The 22,009-nt window shown below is 46.9% G+C and overlaps 1 protein-coding gene across 4 annotated transcripts in view; it reads left to right on the top strand.

Annotated features, from left to right (window-relative positions):
• The window catches only part of LOC138959144 (copine-3-like), a 60,312-nt gene extending 42,988 nt beyond the window's left edge, over nt 1–17,324 (top strand). For 2 of the 4 annotated variants that reach the window (XM_070330537.1, XM_070330530.1), the window contains exons 10-13: nt 2,231–2,337; nt 12,486–12,631; nt 13,472–13,711; nt 16,153–17,324. In XM_070330537.1, coding sequence (XP_070186638.1) covers nt 2,231–2,337; nt 12,486–12,631; nt 13,472–13,711; nt 16,153–16,272 — 613 coding nt within the window. In that variant the 3' untranslated portion in view covers nt 16,273–17,324. The remainder of the gene's footprint in view (nt 1–2,230; nt 2,338–12,485; nt 12,632–13,471; nt 13,712–16,152) is intronic. The other 2 variants (XM_070330516.1, XM_070330523.1) reach the window with 1 other exon arrangement.
• The last annotated feature ends 4,685 nt before the right edge of the window (nt 17,325–22,009 follow it).

Here is a 22,009-nt window from a genome sequence, read left to right as displayed (position 1 = left end):
TGTGTCTTGTTTCAGTGACAAGCTGTTGTGTGTCTTGTTTCAGTGACAAGCTGTTCTGTGTCTTGTTTTAGTGACAAGCTGTTGTGTGCCTTGTTTTAGTGACAAGCTGTTCTGTGTCTTGTTTCAGTGACAAGCTGTTGTGTGTCTTGTTTCAGTGACAAGCTGTTCTGTGCCTTGTTTTAGTGACAAGCTGTTCTGTGTCTTGTTTCAGTGACAAGCTGTTCTGTGTCTTGTTTTAGTGACAAGCTGTTCTGTGCCTTGTTTTAGTGACAAGCTGTTCTGTGTCTTGTTTCAGTGACAAGCTGTTCTGTGTCTTGTTTTAGTGACAAGCTGTTCTGTGTCTTGTTTCAGTGACAAGCTGTTCTGTGTCTTGTTTCAGTGACAAGCTGTTGTGTGTCTTGTTTCAGTGACAAGCTGTTCTGTGCCTTGTTTCAGTGACAAGCTGTTCTGTGTCTTGTTTCAGTGACAAGCTGTTCTGTGTCTTGTTTCAGTGACAAGCTGTTCTGTGTCTTGTTTTAGTGACAAGCTGTTCTGTGCCTTGTTTCAGTGACAAGCTGTTCTGTGTCTTGTTTTAGTGACAAGCTGTTCTGTGCCTTGTTTCAGTGACAAGCTGTTGTGTGTCTTGTTTCAGTGACAAGCTGTTCTGTGCCTTGTTTTAGTGACAAGCTGTTCTGTGCCTTGTTTCAGTGACAAGCTGTTGTGTGTCTTGTTTCAGTGACAAGCTGTTGTGTGTCTTGTTTCAGTGACAAGCTGTTCTGTGCCTTGTTTCAGTGACAAGCTGTTCTGTGCCTTGTTTTAGTGACAAGCTGTTGTGTGTCTTGTTTCAGTGACAAGCTGTTCTGTGCCTTGTTTCAGTGACAAGCTGTTCTGTGCCTTGTTTTAGTGACAAGCTGTTGTGTGTCTTGTTTCAGTGACAAGCTGTTCTGTGCCTTGTTTCAGTGACAAGCTGTTGTATGTCTTGTTTCAGTGACAAGCTGTTGTGTGTCTTGTTTCAGTGACAAGCTGTTCTGTGCCTTGTTTTAGTGACAAGCTGTTGTGTGTCTTGTTTCAGTGACAAGCTGTTGTGTGTCTTGTTTCAGTGACAAGCTGTTGTGTGTCTTGTTTTAGTGACAAGCTGTTGTGTGTCTTGTTTTAGTGACAAGCTGTTGTGTGTCTTGTTTCAGTGACAAGCTGTTGTGTGTCTTGTTTCAGTGACAAGCTGTTCTGTGCCTTGTTTCAGTGACAAGCTGTTCTGTGTCTTGTTTCAGTGACAAGCTGTTCTGTGCCTTGTTTCAGTGACAAGCTGTTGTGTGCCTTGTTTCAGTGACAAGCTGTTGTGTGCCTTGTTTTAGTGACAAGCTGTTGTGTGTCTTGCTTTAGTGACAAGCTGTTGTGTGTCTTGTTTCAGTGACAAGCTGTTGTGTGCCTTGTTTCAGTGACAAGCTGTTCTGTGTCTTGTTTCAGTGACAAGCTGTTCTGTGCCTTGTTTTAGTGACAAGCTGTTCTGTGCCTTGTTTCAGTGACAAGCTGTTGTGTGTCTTGTTTCAGTGACAAGCTGTTGTGTGCCTTGTTTCAGTGACAAGCTGTTGTGTGCCTTGTTTCAGTGACAAGCTGTTGTGTGCCTTGTTTCAGTGACAAGCTGTTCTGTGCTTTGTTTCAGTGACAAGCTGTTGTGTTTCTTGTTTCAGTGACAAGCTGTTCTGTGCCTTGTTTCAGTGACAAGCTGTTCTGTGCCTTGTTTTAGTGACAAGCTGTTGTGTGTCTTGTTTCAGTGACAAGCTGTTCTGTGTCTTGTTTCAGTGACAAGCTGTTCTGTGTCTTATTTCAGTGACAAGCTGTTCTGTGCCTTGTTTTAGTGACAAGCTGTTCTGTGCCTTGTTTCAGTGACAAGCTGTTCTGTGCCTTGTTTCAGTGACAAGCTGTTCTGTGCCTTGTTTCAGTGACAAGCTGTTGTGTGTCTTACCTAAGACTTTAAAATTGGCAATCTAGTGGCTGCTCCGCCTGGCGTCTGGCATTATGGGGTTAGTGCTAGGACTGGTTGGTCCGGTGTCAGAATAATGTGACTGGGTGAGACATGAAGCCTCTGCTGCGACTTCTGTCTTGTGTGTGGCGCACGTTATATGTCAAAGCAGCACCGCCCTGATATGGCCCTTCGTGGTCGGCTGGGCGTTAAGCAAACAAACAAACAAACAAAGTGACAAGCTGTTGTGTGTCATGTTTCAGTGACAAGCTGTTGTGTGTCATGTTTCAGTGACAAGCTGTTCCCAGTGCTGGGCTTTGGAGCGGGATTGCCTCCCAACAACCAGGTGTCATTCGAGTTCGCTGTCAACTTCAACCCACAGAACCCATACTGTGCAGGTCAGTCTGATAACACATGTAATGATAATAATAATGATAATAATTATCATTATTGCGTTTTTACGGGTCACACAACAAGCGAAAAGGCAAATTGTCAAAAAAGAGAAAAGCATGCCCAATCTTTTGTACGCAGTCATGTGTCCTAGAAATTGGATCTGAAGTCTTACCGACGGGGGTTGCGTTGAATGGCAATTTAGCAGAAAAACAACAAGAGACACAAGCAGCAGACACTTGTGAGAACTGGATACTTTGACTGCAATTTGAAAGAGATTTCACCCCCTAGCGAGATAGAAGCAAAAGTGTCTGCAGGCAGAATGGTTTACATCGCACCAACCCTGAGATTAAAACGTAACTGACCTGACGACTTGATGAAGAAAACAGAGGGAATGAAAGGGAGAGAGACTGGAAGAGGTCACATTCCCTTTGCATAATTCCTACCTGGATCATTGCGACTCGCGCATTGTTACATAATCGCAAGTCTTTCAGCAGGGACAGTTCTGTGAAAGTAAAAGACAATTCTCTGAAATTCTGATCACTTCAATGTCCATCGTTCAGTGAAAACGACCATCCGAGTTGTCGAGAAGAAGTTCTGAAACACGTCACGTTCCAAATCAAAAGACGACATTCTATTCTCTTACGTCACTATTCTTGGTTTACGGCACCATTCGGCGGCTTTGCTACGAGTATGCCATAGTCTTGGTTGGCCGAGACCTTGAGGTGATCCCAAAGAAGACTCCTCAGCAGCACGGGAGGTTTACGGAAGAGCCTGTCTTGTTTATTTTGTAAAAGGATGCATGAAATGTCCAAAATAAAAAGCAATAAATTCGTTATCGTTAGATGTGGCTGTGATATCCACATTTATCAGTCACAATGTCGAGAAAGGAGGAATCATATCAGATCGAGGCGTAAGCCTAACGATAACTACTATAATCGCATTTCTATGGTGCAAATTCAACTGTGACTTGTGCCTTTTGATGGTGGAAGAAAAACACAACAACTGTTCATTGAACGTTTTCAAAACTTTAAGCGACGAGGCACAGCAATGTCTGCCCCTCTGACTGCCGGTATATTGGTCTGCAATGTTTTATTCATAACACAAATTTCATGCATCCTAACATTTAAGGATAGAATATAGATATACGTTTGCATTCACACCATATGCCAGCCTTTGTAGCTTAATGTTTTTGGTATGTTGCCAAGACAGCACACCAGTCAGATGTGGAGTAGCTGTGTGATGGGGTCTGACTGCTGTTGTCACCCTGTATGTTGCCAGACAGCACACCAGTCAGATGTGGAGTAGCTGTGTGATGGGGTGTGGCTGCTGTTGTCACCCTGTATGTTGCCAGACAGCGCACCAGTCAGATGTGGAGTAGCTGTGTGATGGGGTCTGACTGCTGTTGTCACCCTGTATGTTGCTAGACAGCACACCAGTCAGATGTGGAGTAGCTGTGTGATGGGGTCTGACTGCTGTTGTCACCCTGTATGTTGCTAGACAGCACACCAGTCAGATGTGGAGTAGCTGTGTGATGGGGTCTGACTGCTGTTGTCACCCTGTATGTTGCTAGACAGCACACCAGTCAGATGTGGAGTAGCTGTGTGATGGGGTCTGACTGCTGTTGTCACCCTGTATGTTGCCAGACAGCACACCAGTCAGATGTGGAGTAGTTGTGTGATGGGGTGTGACTGCTGTTGTCACCCTGTATGTTGCCAGACAGCACACCAGTCAGATGTGGAGTAGCTGTGTGATGGGGTGTGACTGCTGTTGTCACCCTGTATGTTGCTAGACAGCACACCAGTCAGATGTGGAGTAGCTGTGTGATGGGGTCTGACTGCTGTTGTCACCCTGTATGTTGCTAGACAGCACACCAGTCAGATGTGGAGTAGTTGTGTGATGGGGTGTGACTGCTGTTGTCACCCTGTATGTTGCTAGACAGCGCACCAGTCAGATGTGGAGTAGCTGTGTGATGGGGTCTGACTGCTGTTGTCACCCTGTATGTTGCTAGACAGCGCACCAGTCAGATGTGGAGTAGCTGTGTGATGGGGTGTGACTGCTGTTGTCACCCTGTATGTTGCTAGACAGCACACCAGTCAGATGTGGAGTAGCTGTGTGATGGGGTCTGACTGCTGTTGTCACCCTGTATGTTGCTAGACAGCGCACCAGTCAGATGTGGAGTAGCTGTGTGATGGGGTCTGACTGCTGTTGTCACCCTGTATGTTGCCAGACAGCACACCAGTCAGATGTGGAGTAGCTGTGTGATGGGGTCTGACTGCTGTTGTCACCCTGTATGTTGCCAGACAGCACACCAGTCAGATGTGGAGTAGCTGTGTGATGGGGTCTGACTGCTGTTGTCACCCTGTATGTTGCCAGACAGCACACCAGTCAGATGTGGAGTAGTTGTGTGATGGGGTGTGACTGCTGTTGTCACCCTGTATGTTGCCAGACAGCACACCAGTCAGATGTGGAGTAGCTGTGTGATGGGGTCTGACTGCTGTTGTCACCCTGTATGTTGCCAGACAGCACACCAGTCAGATGTGGAGTAGTTGTGTGATGGGGTGTGACTGCTGTTGTCACCCTGTATGTTGCTAGACAGCACACCAGTCAGATGTGGAGTAGTTGTGTGATGGGGTCTGACTGCTGTTGTCACCCTGTATGTTGCCAGACAGCACACCAGTCAGATGTGGAGTAGTTGTGTGATGGGGTGTGACTGCTGTTGTCACCCTGTATGTTGCCAGACAGCACACCAGTCAGATGTGGAGTAGTTGTGTGATGGGGTCTGACTGCTGTTGTCACCCTGTATGTTGCCAGACAGCACACCAGTCAGATGTGGAGTAGCTGTGTGATGGGGTCTGACTGCTGTTGTCACCCTGTATGTTGCCAGACAGCACACCAGTCAGATGTGGAGTAGCTGTGTGATGGGGTCTGACTGCTGTTGTCACCCTGTATGTTGCTAGACAGCACACCAGTCAGATGTGGAGTAGCTGTGTGATGGGGTCTGACTGCTGTTGTCACCCTGTATGTTGCCAGACAGCACACCAGTCAGATGTGGAGTAGCTGTGTGATGGGGTCTGACTGCTGTTGTCACCCTGTATGTTGCTAGACAGCACACCAGTCAGATGTGGAGTAGCTGTGTGATGGGGTCTGACTGCTGTTGTCACCCTGTATGTTGCCAGACAGCACACCAGTCAGATGTGGAGTAGCTGTGTGATGGGGTCTGACTGCTGTTGTCACCCTGTATGTTGCCAGACAGCACACCAGTCAGATGTGGAGTAGCTGTGTGATGGGGTCTGACTGCTGTTGTCACCCTGTATGTTGCCAGACAGCGCACCAGTCAGATGTGGAGTACTGTGTGATGGGGTCTGACTGCTGTTGTCACCCTGTATGTTGCTAGACGGCACACCAGTCAGATGTGGAGTAGCTGTGTGATGGGGTCTGACTGCTGTTGTCACCCTGTATGTTGCCAGACAGCACACCAGTCAGATGTGGAGTAGCTGTGTGATGGGGTCTGACTGCTGTTGTCACCCTGTATGTTGCCAAGACAGCACACCAGTCAGATGTGGAGTAGCTGTGTGATGGGGTCTGACTGCTGTTGTCACCCTGTATGTTGCCAGACAGCACACCAGTCAGATGTGGAGTAGCTGTGTGATGGGGTCTGACTGCTGTTGTCACCCTGTATGTTGCTAGACAGCACACCAGTCAGATGTGGAGTAGCTGTGTGATGGGGTCTGACTGCTGTTGTCACCCTGTATGTTGCCAGACAGCACACCAGTCAGATGTGGAGTAGCTGTGTGATGGGGTCTGACTGCTGTTGTCACCCTGTATGTTGCTAGACAGCACACCAGTCAGATGTGGAGTAGCTGTGTGATGGGGTCTGACTGCTGTTGTCACCCTGTATGTTGCCAGACAGCACACCAGTCAGATGTGGAGTAGCTGTGTGATGGGGTCTGACTGCTGTTGTCACCCTGTATGTTGCTAGACAGCACACCAGTCAGATGTGGAGTAGCTGTGTGATGGGGTCTGACTGCTGTTGTCACCCTGTATGTTGCTAGACAGCACACCAGTCAGATGTGGAGTAGCTGTGTGATGGGGTCTGACTGCTGTTGTCACCCTGTATGTTGCTAGACAGCACACCAGTCAGATGTGGAGTAGTTGTGTGATGGGGTGTGACTGCTGTTGTCACCCTGTATGTTGCCAGACAGCACACCAGTCAGATGTGGAGTAGCTGTGTGATGGGGTCTGACTGCTGTTGTCACCCTGTATGTTGCCAGACAGCACACCAGTCAGATGTGGAGTAGTTGTGTGATGGGGTCTGACTGCTGTTGTCACCCTGTATGTTGCCAGACAGCACACCAGTCAGATGTGGAGTAGCTGTGTGATGGGGTCTGACTGCTGTTGTCACCCTGTATGTTGCCAGACAGCACACCAGTCAGATGTGGAGTAGCTGTGTGATGGGGTCTGACTGCTGTTGTCACCCTGTATGTTGCTAGACAGCACACCAGTCAGATGTGGAGTAGTTGTGTGATGGGGTGTGACTGCTGTTGTCACCCTGTATGTTGCTAGACAGCACACCAGTCAGATGTGGAGTAGTTGTGTGATGGGGTCTGACTGCTGTTGTCACCCTGTATGTTGCCAGACAGCACACCAGTCAGATGTGGAGTAGTTGTGTGATGGGGTGTGACTGCTGTTGTCACCCTGTATGTTGCCAGACAGCACACCAGTCAGATGTGGAGTAGCTGTGTGATGGGGTCTGACTGCTGTTGTCACCCTGTATGTTGCCAGACAGCACACCAGTCAGATGTGGAGTAGCTGTGTGATGGGGTCTGACTGCTGTTGTCACCCTGTATGTTGCTAGACGGCACACCAGTCAGATGTGGAGTAGCTGTGTGATGGGGTCTGACTGCTGTTGTCACCCTGTATGTTGCCAGACAGCACACCAGTCAGATGTGGAGTAGCTGTGTGATGGGGTCTGACTGCTGTTGTCACCCTGTATGTTGCCAAGACAGCACACCAGTCAGATGTGGAGTAGCTGTGTGATGGGGTCTGACTGCTGTTGTCACCCTGTATGTTGCCAGACAGCACACCAGTCAGATGTGGAGTAGCTGTGTGATGGGGTCTGACTGCTGTTGTCACCCTGTATGTTGCCAGACAGCACACCAGTCAGATGTGGAGTAGCTGTGTGATGGGGTCTGACTGCTGTTGTCACCCTGTATGTTGCTAGACAGCACACCAGTCAGATGTGGAGTAGCTGTGTGATGGGGTCTGACTGCTGTTGTCACCCTGTATGTTGCCAGACAGCACACCAGTCAGATGTGGAGTAGCTGTGTGATGGGGTCTGACTGCTGTTGTCACCCTGTATGTTGCCAGACAGCACACCAGTCAGATGTGGAGTAGTTGTGTGATGGGGTGTGACTGCTGTTGTCACCCTGTATGTTGCCAGACAGCACACCAGTCAGATGTGGAGTAGCTGTGTGATGGGGTCTGACTGCTGTTGTCACCCTGTATGTTGCCAGACAGCACACCAGTCAGATGTGGAGTAGCTGTGTGATGGGGTCTGACTGCTGTTGTCACCCTGTATGTTGCTAGACAGCACACCAGTCAGATGTGGAGTAGCTGTGTGATGGGGTCTGACTGCTGTTGTCACCCTGTATGTTGCCAAGACAGCACACCAGTCAGATGTGGAGTAGCTGTGTGATGGGGTCTGACTGCTGTTGTCACCCTGTATGTTGCCAAGACAGCACACCAGTCAGATGTGGAGTAGCTGTGTGATGGGGTCTGACTGCTGTTGTCACCCTGTATGTTGCCAGACAGCACACCAGTCAGATGTGGAGTAGCTGTGTGATGGGGTCTGACTGCTGTTGTCACCCTGTATGTTGCTAGACAGCGCACCAGTCAGATGTGGAGTAGCTGTGTGATGGGGTCTGACTGCTGTTGTCACCCTGTATGTTGCCAGACAGCGCACCAGTCAGATGTGGAGTACTGTGTGATGGGGTCTGACTGCTGTTGTCACCCTGTATGTTGCTAGACAGCGCACCAGTCAGATGTGGAGTAGCTGTGTGATGGGGTCTGACTGCTGTTGTCACCCTGTATGTTGCCAGACAGCACACCAGTCAGATGTGGAGTAGCTGTGTGATGGGGTCTGACTGCTGTTGTCACCCTGTATGTTGCTAGACAGCACACCAGTCAGATGTGGAGTAGCTGTGTGATGGGGTCTGACTGCTGTTGTCACCCTGTATGTTCTTGGGAACCTTTGCATATCCATGGCAGATTTTATAGGACTATTAGCTTAGCTCTAAAATCTCAACCCGGTTTGACTGACTTTGCCTCCGAAGGTGATTGTTGTGTTTTGTGCACTCGGTTACATTTACAGTTGAGATGTGTTGTTGTGTTAACAGGTATTAACGGTGTGCTACAGGCCTACCAGAGCTGTATCGGACAGGTACAGCTGTAAGGGCTGACCAACGTGGCTCACCATATGTTGTTGTGTTGACAGGTACAGCTGTACGGGCTGACCAACGTGGCTCACCGTGTGTTGTTGTGTTGACAGGTACAGCTGTAAGGGCTGACCAACGTGGCTCACCGTGTGTTGTTGTGTTGACAGGTACAGCTGTAAGGGCTGACCAACGTGGCTCACCGTGTGTTGTTGTGTTGACAGGTACAGCTGTAAGGGCTGACCAACGTGGCTCACCGTGTGTTGTTGTGTTGACAGGTACAGCTGTAAGGGCTGACCAACGTGGCTCACCGTGTGTTGTTGTGTTGACAGGTACAGCTGTAAGGGCTGACCAACGTGGCTCACCGTGTGTTGTTGTGTTGACAGGTACAGCTGTAAGGGCTGACCAACGTGGCTCACCATATGTTGTTGTGTTGACAGGTACAGCTGTACGGGCTGACCAACGTGGCTCACCGTGTGTTGTTGTGTTGACAGGTACAGCTGTACGGGCTGACCAACGTGGCTCACCGTGTGGTGTTGTGTTGACAGGTACAGCTGTACGGGCTGACCAACGTGGCTCACCGTGTGGTGTTGTGTTGACAGGTACAGCTGTAAGGGCCGACCAACGTGGCTCACCATGTGTTGTTGTGTTGACAGGTACAGCTGTAAGGGCTGACCAACGTGGCTCACCGTGTGTTGTTGTGTTGACAGGTACAGCTGTACGGGCTGACCAACGTGGCTCACCGTGTGTTGTGTTGACAGGTACAGCTGTAAGGGCTGACCAACGTGGCTCACCGTGTGGTGTTGTGTTGACAGGTACAGCTGTAAGGGCTGACCAACGTGGCTCACCGTGTGTTGTTGTGTTGACAGGTACAGCTGTAAGGGCCGACCAACGTGGCTCACCATGTGTTGTTGTGTTGACAGGTACAGCTGTAAGGGCTGACCAACGTGGCTCACCGTGTGGTGTTGTGTTGACAGGTACAGCTGTAAGGGCTGACCAACGTGGCTCACCGTGTGTTGTTGTGTTGACAGGTACAGCTGTAAGGGCCGACCAACGTGGCTCACCGTGTGGTGTTGTGTTGACAGGTACAGCTGTAAGGGCCGACCAACGTGGCTCACCGTGTGGTGTTGTGTTGACAGGTACAGCTGTAAGGGCTGACCAACGTGGCTCACCGTGTGGTGTTGTGTTGACAGGTACAGCTGTAAGGGCCGACCAACGTGGCTCACCGTGTGGTGTTGTGTTGACAGGTACAGCTGTAAGGGCTGACCAACGTGGCTCACCGTGTGTTGTTGTGTTGACAGGTACAGCTGTAAGGGCTGACCAACGTGGCTCACCGTGTGTTGTTGTGTTGACAGGTACAGCTGTAAGGGCCGACCAACGTGGCTCACCATGTGTTGTTGTGTTGACAGGTACAGCTGTAAGGGCTGACCAACGTGGCTCACCATGTGTTGTTGTGTTGACAGGTACAGCTGTAAGGGCTGACCAACGTGGCTCACCATGTGTTGTTGTGTTGACAGGTACAGCTGTAAGGGCTGACCAACGTGGCTCACCGTGTGTTGTTGTGTTGACAGGTACAGCTGTAAGGGCTGACCAACGTGGCTCACCGTGTGTTGTGTTGACAGGTACAGCTGTAAGGGCTGACCAACGTGGCTCACCGTGTGTTGTTGTGTTGACAGGTACAGCTGTAAGGGCTGACCAACGTGGCTCACCGTGTGTTGTTGTGTTGACAGGTACAGCTGTAAGGGCTGACCAACGTGGCTCACCGTGTGTTGTTGTGTTGACAGGTACAGCTGTAAGGGCTGACCAACGTGGCTCACCGTGTGTTGTTGTGTTGACAGGTACAGCTGTAAGGGCTGACCAACGTGGCTCACCGTGTGTTGTTGTGTTGACAGGTACAGCTGTAAGGGCTGACCAACGTGGCTCACCGTGTGTTGTTGTGTTGACAGGTACAGCTGTAAGGGCTGACCAACGTGGCTCACCCTATGTTGTTGTGTTGACAGGTACAGCTGTACGGGCCGACCAACGTGGCTCACCCTATGTTGTTGTGTTGACAGGTACAGCTGTAAGGGCTGACCAACGTGGCTCACCGTGTGTTGTTGTGTTGACAGGTACAGCTGTAAGGGCTGACCAACGTGGCTCACCGTGTGTTGTTGTGTTGACAGGTACAGCTGTAAGGGCTGACCAACGTGGCTCACCGTGTGTTGTTGTGTTGACAGGTACAGCTGTAAGGGCTGACCAACGTGGCTCACCGTGTGTTGTTGTGTTGACAGGTACAGCTGTAAGGGCCGACCAACGTGGCTCACCGTGTGTTGTTGTGTTGACAGGTACAGCTGTAAGGGCTGACCAACGTGGCTCACCGTGTGGTGTTGTGTTGACAGGTACAGCTGTAAGGGCTGACCAACGTGGCTCACCGTGTGTTGTTGTGTTGACAGGTACAGCTGTAAGGGCTGACCAACGTGGCTCACCGTGTGTTGTTGTGTTGACAGGTACAGCTGTAAGGGCTGACCAACGTGGCTCACCGTGTGTTGTTGTGTTGACAGGTACAGCTGTAAGGGCTGACCAACGTGGCTCACCATATGTTGTTGTGTTGACAGGTACAGCTGTAAGGGCTGACCAACGTGGCTCACCGTGTGTTGTTGTGTTGACAGGTACAGCTGTAAGGGCTGACCAACGTGGCTCACCGTGTGTTGTTGTGTTGACAGGTACAGCTGTAAGGGCTGACCAACGTGGCTCACCATGTGTTGTTGTGTTGACAGGTACAGCTGTAAGGGCTGACCAACGTGGCTCACCATGTGTTGTTGTGTTGACAGGTACAGCTGTAAGGGCTGACCAACGTGGCTCACCGTGTGTTGTGTTGACAGGTACAGCTGTAAGGGCTGACCAACGTGGCTCACCATGTGTTGTTGTGTTGACAGGTACAGCTGTAAGGGCTGACCAACGTGGCTCACCGTGTGTTGTTGTGTTGACAGGTACAGCTGTAAGGGCTGACCAACGTGGCTCACCGTGTGTTGTGTTGACAGGTACAGCTGTAAGGGCTGACCAACGTGGCTCACCATATGTTGTTGTGTTGACAGGTACAGCTGTAAGGGCCGACCAACGTGGCTCACCATGTGTTGTTGTGTTGACAGGTACAGCTGTAAGGGCTGACCAACGTGGCTCACCGTGTGTTGTTGTGTTGACAGGTACAGCTGTAAGGGCTGACCAACGTGGCTCACCGTGTGTTGTTGTGTTGACAGGTACAGCTGTAAGGGCTGACCAACGTGGCTCACCGTGTGTTGTTGTGTTGACAGGTACAGCTGTAAGGGCTGACCAACGTGGCTCACCGTGTGTTGTTGTGTTGACAGGTACAGCTGTAAGGGCTGACCAACGTGGCTCACCGTGTGTTGTTGTGTTGACAGGTACAGCTGTAAGGGCTGACCAACGTGGCTCACCATATGTTGTTGTGTTGACAGGTACAGCTGTAAGGGCTGACCAACGTGGCTCACCGTGTGGTGTTGTGTTGACAGGTACAGCTGTACGGGCTGACCAACGTGGCTCACCGTGTGTTGTTGTGTTGACAGGTACAGCTGTACGGGCTGACCAACGTGGCTCACCGTGTGTTGTTGTGTTGACAGGTACAGCTGTAAGGGCTGACCAACGTGGCTCACCGTGTGGTGTTGTGTTGACAGGTACAGCTGTAAGGGCTGACCAACGTGGCTCACCGTGTGTTGTTGTGTTGACAGGTATTAACGGTGTACTACAGGCCTACCAGAGCTGTATCAGACAGGTACAACTGTACGGGCCGACCAACGTGGCACCGGTCATCCACCACGTGGCGCGCTTCGCTCACCAGGCTCAGCAGCAGGAGATGAACGGCAAGGGGGCTGCGGTCAGTATAATATTCACACCTTTGTGTTGGACTGTGTATTTCTGTGTTGATCTGTGAGTGTTTCAGCTTTGTGTTGGACTCTGTATATCTGTGTTTGTCTCTGAGTGTTCCACCTTTGTGTTTGACTGTGTTATCTGTGTTGGCATCTGAGGAAAGTTTATCATCTTTGGGGTCTTCAGCCTTCCAAAACACCTGGTAGAAAGTTAGATGTTGAAGTTGCGGTATTGAAAGTAGGGGAGTTTTAGCCTGGTGGCAAAGCATGAGTGAATGTGGGAGTTGTAGACAAGGAGTTTGAACAATAGGAGAGGAGTATTAAAATGAAATAGGCAAACTTAGATTGAATGCAAATCTTCAAAAGCTAAAAGATGCTTGAATAGTTCCCAGATGCAGTTATTACATGTGAGCGGAAAATGAACACGCCAGGGAACATATTTCAAAAAGCTGTCTCGTCTGTTCACTGTTTCTCAGCCCTGAAATTTGTTTAAAAATGCAATCATTAATAAAATATAATCTATTGGACTCCAAAATAAGCAGCTTTGAGGTGCCATCAGTACTTCGATCTGCAGTTTGAAAAACATCTTGCAATGGCTATAACCGGCATCGTTTTGAAGACGGGTGATTCATTTCACTGAGAAGAACTTTTCAGCAGTGGTGGCCTCTCAGTCTCAACAGTTCTGTCATGTGAGTGTTTCGTTTTGTCTACAATTACATTTTCCATAAACCTACCTTTCTTCTTTTATTTCTGTTCTGTCATGCGAGTGTTTCGTTTTGTCTCCAATTAAATTTTCTATAAACTTACCTGTTTTACAATTTTTATTTCTGTTCTATTCTATGTTCCAGGCTTACTACGTTCTGCTGCTTCTGACGGATGGAGCAATCACGGACGTTGGAGAGACAATCGACGCGATCGTTCAGGCATCGGGGCTGCCACTGTCCCTCATCATTGTGGGTGTAGGGGGCGCTGACTTCAGTCTGATGAACGTCCTGGACGGGGACGATGGAGTCTTGAGGTCGCAAACATCGGGCCAGTCGGTCAAGCGAGACATCGTGCAGTTTGTGCCCTTCAGAAACTTCAAGCATGTAAGTCGTGGATCACTTACTTTTTAGTTTCAAGTTTTATAACCATTTTGAGGCATGGAGGAGGAATTTTGTGATACACTTGTTACCAAGTTTGCATAACTGATTTGTAAAACTCATATAATATGTACAGTCCCCGGCGAAAGAAACGCAACTCACTTGACCCCTACCCTGTATAACACAACTCACTTGACCCCTACCCTGTATAACGCGACTCACTTGACCCCTACCCTGTATAACACAGTTCATTCGCGCCCACTGTTGCATGGTTTTTTTTGGTCATTTTCAAATTGTCGTAAAATTTGAACCAGATAAGGTACATCAAATAGAAAGACAGATTCGTGGAGGATATTTTGCTGGCTGTACGTAGTGCATGTTATTTAATCGTTTTCTTTTTTTACCTTTTCATAAACTGTGTTATACAGGGTAGGGGTCAAGCGAGTCGTGATTGCAGGCGAACGTGTCACTTTGACATGCTGTAAAAATGCATATTTTTCAACAAGGTAAAGACAATAGTGGAGGAAATTCATTTCTCAGCATGATAATTTAATTAGAATTATTCGCCGAAGCGTAACATAATCAACAGTTTATAAAATGGTAAAAGAAAAAAACGATTAAATAATATTCACTAATCGTACAGCCAGTAAAATATCCTCCACGACTCTGTCTTCCTTGTTGATGTGCCGTATCTGGTTGATACAGCATGACTTCCCTTCTTTGTCTCTGTTAATCTAGGGAGAAAATATCCAGCGATATTTCTCCGTAGGCCTAAAGTTCGGCCATGACCTAGGCAAAATAACTTGCGCAGCCGCAGAAACAAGAAAATGGAAATCTTATGAAGCCGTCATCAACACGAACACAATGATTGCAGAAGCAAACTCTGTACCTACACGACCGAGACACAAGACTGATTATTTCACAGCTGCAAAGGGTAAGCTTACTCACGTCAGGTCTTCACTGACAAGCAAGGAACAGACGGAAAATTCCGAACAAAAGTAAATGACGTCAAAGTCTCTTTCGCTTTGCGTGTAACTTTGTCATGACGTCTTTTTGTGACGACAGTATACGCGACAATTTGTTCGCTTCCGGTGTCATTTTAGACTGAAAAGCAACTCAAAAGAAGGAGCTAAGCCTGTGTCTTGAAACAGCTGAAACACTCTTTTGGATTGCCGTTTCAATGTTAACCAAAAAGTTAAAGAAAAAAAAACAAGGTTCAGTTGCGAACTGACAGCGGATTGAGCATTTATTCCTGTTGATGAAGGTACGGTTGAAGCTTTATTCTCTCCGTCAACCAACAAGACTAGATTTGTAGCAGACGAAAAACAAAGTGTGCGTTTTTCCTGTCTTGTGAAGGCGATTATGTCGTTATAAGTTATCTGTACGTTGTGAAGACATTTCAAAACAAAATTTAGCGTTGATGCTTCACAGGATAATAAGCTTATACGTTTTCATCCATGGAATTGTTTTTTTCGTCTAGGCAGGGTGAATGAATTCATGATGTCTTTTCCGGAACTGGACAAAACTGGCCTTGCCAAGACTGAAACAAAATATAGTTCTACAACTTCTAGGCTTGGGTTGATTGCCCATGGTGAATTTCCAATGATTTGTTTCCACATCCCATGACAAATTCTCTTTACTTTGGTCATGCCATATATACGTTACAGCTCCGTCCATCCATGGTATCGCGTGATATTTTGTCTCGACGGGGTGAAAGAATATAATGACGTCACTCTCGGCAGAGCCTCGAGTGACGTCATCATATTCATTGACCCAGTCTCGACAAAATATCAGGCGATACCATGGATGGACGGAGCTGTAACTTATACATATGTTACCACAATTTGAACATGACGTAAAATCACTTGCAACAGTGGGCGCGAATGAGTTGCGTTTTTTTTCGCCGGGTACTATATACTTCCAAAGATACCTTCTGATTACAAAAGTCATTCAATCTGTCGGGCCAGTTGCTATGCACTATTGAGAAATCTAGCATGGCTGTGTACATATAGTAATGTGTGCCTGCAATAAGTGGACACTGGTTTCCAAGGTTGTGCAAGTGGTTTGCACAGCGCATGGGTGGACTTGCCGACATGTTCCCACCGACATGTTCCCACCGACATGTTTCCACCGACATGTTCCCACCGACATGTTCCCACCGACATGTTCCCACCGACATGCTCCCACCGACATGTTCCCACCGACATGTTCCCACTGACATGCTCCCACCAACATGCTCCCACCGACATGTTCCCACCGACATGCTCCCACCGACATGTTCCCACCGACATGTTCCCACCGACATGTTCCCACTGACATGTTCCCACCGACATGTTCCCACCGACATGTTTCCACCGACATGTTCCCACCACAAAGCTCATTAGTCAATCTCTCCTTTATTTTCATCTTACCCTGCTAATAGAATAACTTCTATCAAAACGTTTCAGACGTCGGCCGACCAGCTTGCTCGTCAAGTGTTGGCAGAGATACCGAGGCAGGTGACTCAGTACTTCAAGATGAGAGGCCTCCCTCCCAACACGCCTTCTGCTGCCCCCCCTCCCCAGTGAAGGTGACTCGGTACTTCAAGATGAGAGGCCTCCCTCCCAACACACACCCCCCCCCCCCCCCCTCCCCAGTGAAGATGCACCTGACAAGTTTCATGGATGGATGAGGTTGGGAAGGGTTTCAGAGCAACGTGCGCATCGTACCGGTGGCATCGTACCGGTGAAGAAAAAAACTTCTTCAATTTCTGCAGTTATGCCTACATTGACAACAAAAACACAAACCCAGGGACGTTATTTTCTTCAACATATTTTGTCAAATGGTCGTTTTTGTATAATTTATATTCTACTCTGCATGCAAACATACATTGATAAACATTTGAGGATGCCTTATTTTGTCTTCATAACGTTTTTGCGCCTTCACTCCCCATGCCAAAATGATAAAGTGATAACAAGAACATTTAGGGATTCCTTATTTGCCTTGATAATGTGCATGAGCCTTCTCTCCCTTTCTTTTGGTAGGATTGCCTTTGTAAACACTGAACAGTCCCCCACCCCCTTATTCTCCCCGCCTGAAAGGACATGTAACTCAGACTGTGCAGAGTGATCTCCCCACCTGAAAGGACATGTAACTCAGACTGTGCAGAGTGATCTCCCTGCCTGAAAGGACATGTAACTCAGACTGTGCAGAGTCAGGATTCTTGTCGTAACTCAGACTGTGCAGAGTGATGGTTCTTGTCGTAACTCAGACTGTGCAGTGTGATGGTTCTTGTCGTAACTCAGACTGTGCAGTGTGATGGTTCTTGTCGTAACTCAGACTGTGCAGAGTGATGGTTCTTGTCGTAACTCATACTGTGCAGAGTGATGGTTCTTGTCGTAACTCAGACTGTGCAGAGTGATGGTTCTTGTCGTAACTCAGACTGTGCAGAGTGATGGTTCTTGTCGTAACTCAGACTGTTCAGAGTGATGGTTCTTGTCATAACTCAGACTGTGCAGAGTGATGGTTCCTGTCGTAACTCAGACTGTGCAGAGTGATGGTTCTTGTCGTAACTCGGACTGTGCAGAGTGATGGTTCTTGTCGTAACTCAGACTGTGCAGAGTGATGGTTCTTGTCGTAACTCAGACTGTGCAGAGTGATTGTTCTTGTCGTAACTCAGACTGTGCAGAATGATGGTTCTTGTCGTAACTCATACTGTGCAGAGTGATGGTTCTTGTCGTAACTCAGACTGTGCAGAGTGATGGTTCTTGTCGTAACTCAGACTGTTCAGAGTGATGGTTCTTGTCGTAACTCAGACTGTGCAGAGTGATGGTTCTTGTCGTAACTCAGACTGTGCAGAGTGATTGTTCTTGTCGTAACTCAGACTGTGCAGAGTGATGGTTCTTGTCGTAACTCATACTGTGCAGAGTGATGGTTCTTGTCGTAACTCAGACTGTGCAGAGTGATGGTTCTTGTCGTAACTCAGACTGTGCAGAGTGATTGTTCTTGTCGTAACTCAGACTGTGCAGAGTGATGGTTCTTGTCGTAACTCATACTGTGCAGAGTGATGGTTCTTGTCGTAACTCAGACTGTGCAGAGTGATGGTTCTTGTCGTAACTCAGACTGTGCAGAGTGATGGTTCTTGTCGTAACTCAGACTGTGCAGAGTGATGGTTCTTGTTGTAACTCAGACTGTGCAGAGTGATGGTTCTTGTCGTAACTCAGACTGTTCAGAGTGATGGTTCTTGTCGTAACTCAGACTGTGCAGAGTGATGGTTCTTGTCGTAACTCAGACTGTGCAGAGTGATGGTTCTTGTCGTAACTCAGACTGTGCAGAGTGATGGTTCTTGTCGTAACTCAGACTGTGCAGAGTGATGGTTCTTGTCGTAACTCAGACTGTGCAGAGTGATGGTTCTTGTCGTAACTCAGACTGTGCAGAGTGATGCTTCTTGTCGTAACTCGGACTGTGCAGAGTGATGCTTTTTGTCGTAACTCAGACTGTGCAGAGTGATTGTTCTTGTCGTAACTCAGACTGTGCAGAGTGATGGTTCTTGTCGTAACTCATACTGTGCAGAGTGATGGTTCTTGTCGTAACTCAGACTGTGCAGAGTGATGGTTCTTGTCGTAACTCAGACTGTGCAGAGTGATGGTTCTTGTTGTAACTCAGACTGTGCAGAGTGATGGTTCTTGTTGTAACTCAGACTGTGCAGAGTGATGGTTCTTGTCGTAACTCAGACTGTGCAGAGTGATGGTTCTTGTCGTAACTCAGACTGTGCAGAGTGATGGTTCTTGTCGTAACTCGGACTGTGCAGAGTGATGGTTCTTGTCGTAACTCAGACTGTGCAGAGTGATGGTTCTTGTCGTAACTCAGACTGTGCAGAGTGATGGTTCTTGTCGTAACTCAGACTGTGCAGAGTGATTGTTCTTGTCGTAGCTCATACTGTGCAGAGTGATGGTTCTTGTCGTAACTCAGACTGTGCAGAGTGATGGTTCTTGTCGTAACTCATACTGTGCAGAGTGATGGTTCTTGTCGTAACTCAGACTGTGCAGAGTGATTGTTCTTGTCGTAGCTCATACTGTGCAGAGTGATGGTTCTTGTCGTAACTCAGACTGTGCAGAGTGATGGTTCTTGTCGTAACTCAGACTGTGCAGAGTGATTGTTCTTGTCGTAGCTCATACTGTGCAGAGTGATGGTTCTTGTCGTAACTCAGACTGTGCAGAGTGATGGTTCTTGTCGTAACTCAGACTATGCAGAGTGATGGTTCTTGTCGTAACTCAGACTGTGCAGAGTGATGGTTCTTGTCGTAACTCAGACTATGCAGAGTGATGGTTCTTGTCGTAACTCAGACTGTGCAGAGTGATGGTTCTTGTCCCCACTGCTACAGTGGAATCACGTTTTCAGACCTCAAAAACCAGAAAACCAGGTCTGTCTTAAAAAGGAGCGAGTTTTAAAATGGGGGTAAATTTACAGAGGTTATGAACAGAACATCTGAGAAAACAAGGTCTTAAAATGGAGGAGCCTTAAAGTGGGGGTCTTAAGAGGGGAGGTCACTGTCCTATGATCACTACCTCGTGTGGATTGCATGTCCTGCCAGCATCATATCATGAACTTTACAGCATGAATCAGAACATATCAGTTGATCTTTCCATCAATGGAAGAGACTGTTTATCTATGCTAGGCTTCACAAGTAAGGTGTAAAAGTTGTTGCGTGTTTGAAAAAAAAAAGAAAAAAAGAAGAGTCTCGCTAGAAACTGCCAGTATAAATGTAATGTGCAAGCCATTCCCAGTGTACGCATGCACACACACGCACAAGTATTTTTTTGCTATTGGCATATTGCTATTGGCATATTACTATTGGCATATTGCTATTGGCATATTGCTATTGGCATATTGCTATTGGCATATTGCTGATGACATTTTTGTTAGGCATTTGAATTTGAAGATATTTTTGATTTGTTGCTTGTTAATATTTTTAGACATTTCAAACTTTATGGAGTTGCTAACACATATGCCTATAGTTGCAAAATAACGTTGGGATGAAATCTCAAAGTGTTGGTTTGATGCGTGTTTGAACACCAGAACTACTCTACTTTCTATACTTGGATGTGTCCTTGACCCTGTAGATGTGTCCTTGACCCTGTAGATGTGTCCTTGACCCTGTAGATGTGTCCTTGACCCTGTAGATGTGTCCTTGACCCTGTAGATGTGTCCTTGACCCTGTAGTTTGTTTGGTAGACAAACGCTCAATGTAAAAATCTGACAGATGCATAGGCAGCCATTATTTTGTTGCTGAGGTTATTGACACAAGACAAGTTTTCTAACTGTTGTGACAGAATATAATATATGCTTATATCAGAAAATGGAAATACAGGATTTCAGTTTAGAGTGCATGATATGGATTGATTCATGCTTGTTTCTTAAATACCGGATTTGATCTGCAGCTTGTAAACATATTTGAATACATTTACATAGTTGCTTGAATAGCGCCATGTGTATTTTTACACCAAGCTGTAAAATGGCATGCTTGTACACAAATATTGCACGTGTTCCTTTTTACCACTTGTATACAATTCATCCGTTTGTTGCCATGGTTTCTTGCAGAGTTTTTGGTGCTGCATTTAATGGGTTTTTTGGTCTTCTCTTGTAACTATGTGGAACATTTTGATGGTGTTTTCAGGTAGCCTGCAAAAAACAAACAAAAAACAAACAAACAAAAACACACAAGAAAAACACAACCCCAAATCAACATACTTGGGATCATTTGATGATTTGTACAGAATTGAATTTTTTTTGACTTTTTGTTAAAGGTTGGGTAGTGGACACTTTGCTTTGACAACCAGGTGGATGTTCGTGTGACTCAAAATGACATGTGTTGCCATGTGGTTAGTAGTGAACAGTGCACAGTTGTGGAGAAATTGGAGACCCCAAAAATGTCAATGTCGAAGACTTTTTTCTAGTTTTGTAGTCTGAATGTTAGCAAAGTATCCTGATCATCTAAAGGGAAAGCATGTTTACTTGAGGTCACTTTGTAACGTCAAGCGGATGAGGAAATTTAGTGATGAGTCTCACGGAGTTAAAGAGCTTGCTTGCCAAATAGCAGAATTGTTAAGCCAAGCCAAGGGAGAGAAGTGTTCAGAACATAGGATACATATAGGGTGAGACTTGAGTAACATAGGACACATATAGTGTGAGACTTGAGTAACATAGGATACATATAGGGTGAGACTTGAGTAAGAAGTAATACAAACCAGTAAGTAAGGCGTTCACCATCTTGATATCAAAACGTCAACACATTACTGAGCTAAGTTTTTCCATTGTTTTGCTCGTGTCAGTGTCAGTGTCAGTGTCAGTGTCTGTGTCTGTGTCTGTGTCTGTGTCTGTGTCAGTGTCAGTGTCAGTGTCTGTGTCTGTGTCTGTGTCAGTGTCAGTGTCAGTGTTATTTGTATGTCTGTCCACAAAAACACCACCAGGTTGACATACTTGTGAATGTATTAATTGTATTAATGTATTAATTGTGTCGTCTGTAATTAAAAGTTCCATAAACTTACCTCCCTTGTCATTTGATTGTTAGCCAATAAACCATCATGTTTGAACAAGGAGTTACAACAGAAGCAGCAAATGATTTGACAGGAGAATATATAACAAGTATAGTTAGTGCTGTGTCCTCGTATCAGGCCTACGTTTTACAGGTTGGTTCAGGGTAACTCTTCTTCACTCTTGGTGATGTCTTGTAAGCGCTTCTCTCCCTTTATTTGCTGGACATAATTTGTATCGTGCTGTGGTTCCATTTGTTTTACAATGTTTGTTTGCATGCACTGCCATGTATGAATGAAATGGACACGACCATCTGACCATCTGACCATCTTCTCTTAACACCCTTCATCCTTAGGTAACTGAACCAAAGAGCAAACAGCAAACCCCAACCAGTATCAGGTTTAAATGCATAACACTTCATTTACATGTTGACCTGTTTGTAATATATTTACATACATATTTTATGTTAATGACTGTGTCCTATTTAGAAGGAGTCGGTGCAATACAGAATACGATTGAATCTCTAATGTTTCTTTTTACATTTAGTCAAGTTTTGACTATTATAACATAGAGGGGGAATCGAGACGAGGGTCGTGGTGTATGTGTCTGTGTCTGTGTGTCTGTCTGTGGGTGTGTGTGTGTAGAGCGATTCAGACCAAACTACTGGACCGATCTTTATGAAATTTGACATGAGAGTTCCTGGGAATGATATCCCCGGACGTTTTTTCGTTTTTTCAATAAATACTTTTGATGACGTCATATCCGGCTTTTTGCAAAAGTTGAGGTGGCACT

This window comes from Littorina saxatilis, linkage group LG1 (genome assembly GCF_037325665.1).
Source record: "Littorina saxatilis isolate snail1 linkage group LG1, US_GU_Lsax_2.0, whole genome shotgun sequence".
In the NCBI taxonomy this organism is placed as follows: Eukaryota; Metazoa; Mollusca; class Gastropoda; order Littorinimorpha; family Littorinidae; genus Littorina; species Littorina saxatilis.
Note: the sequence above shows the minus strand (reverse complement) of the source record. Positions and strands in the feature narration are given on the sequence as shown.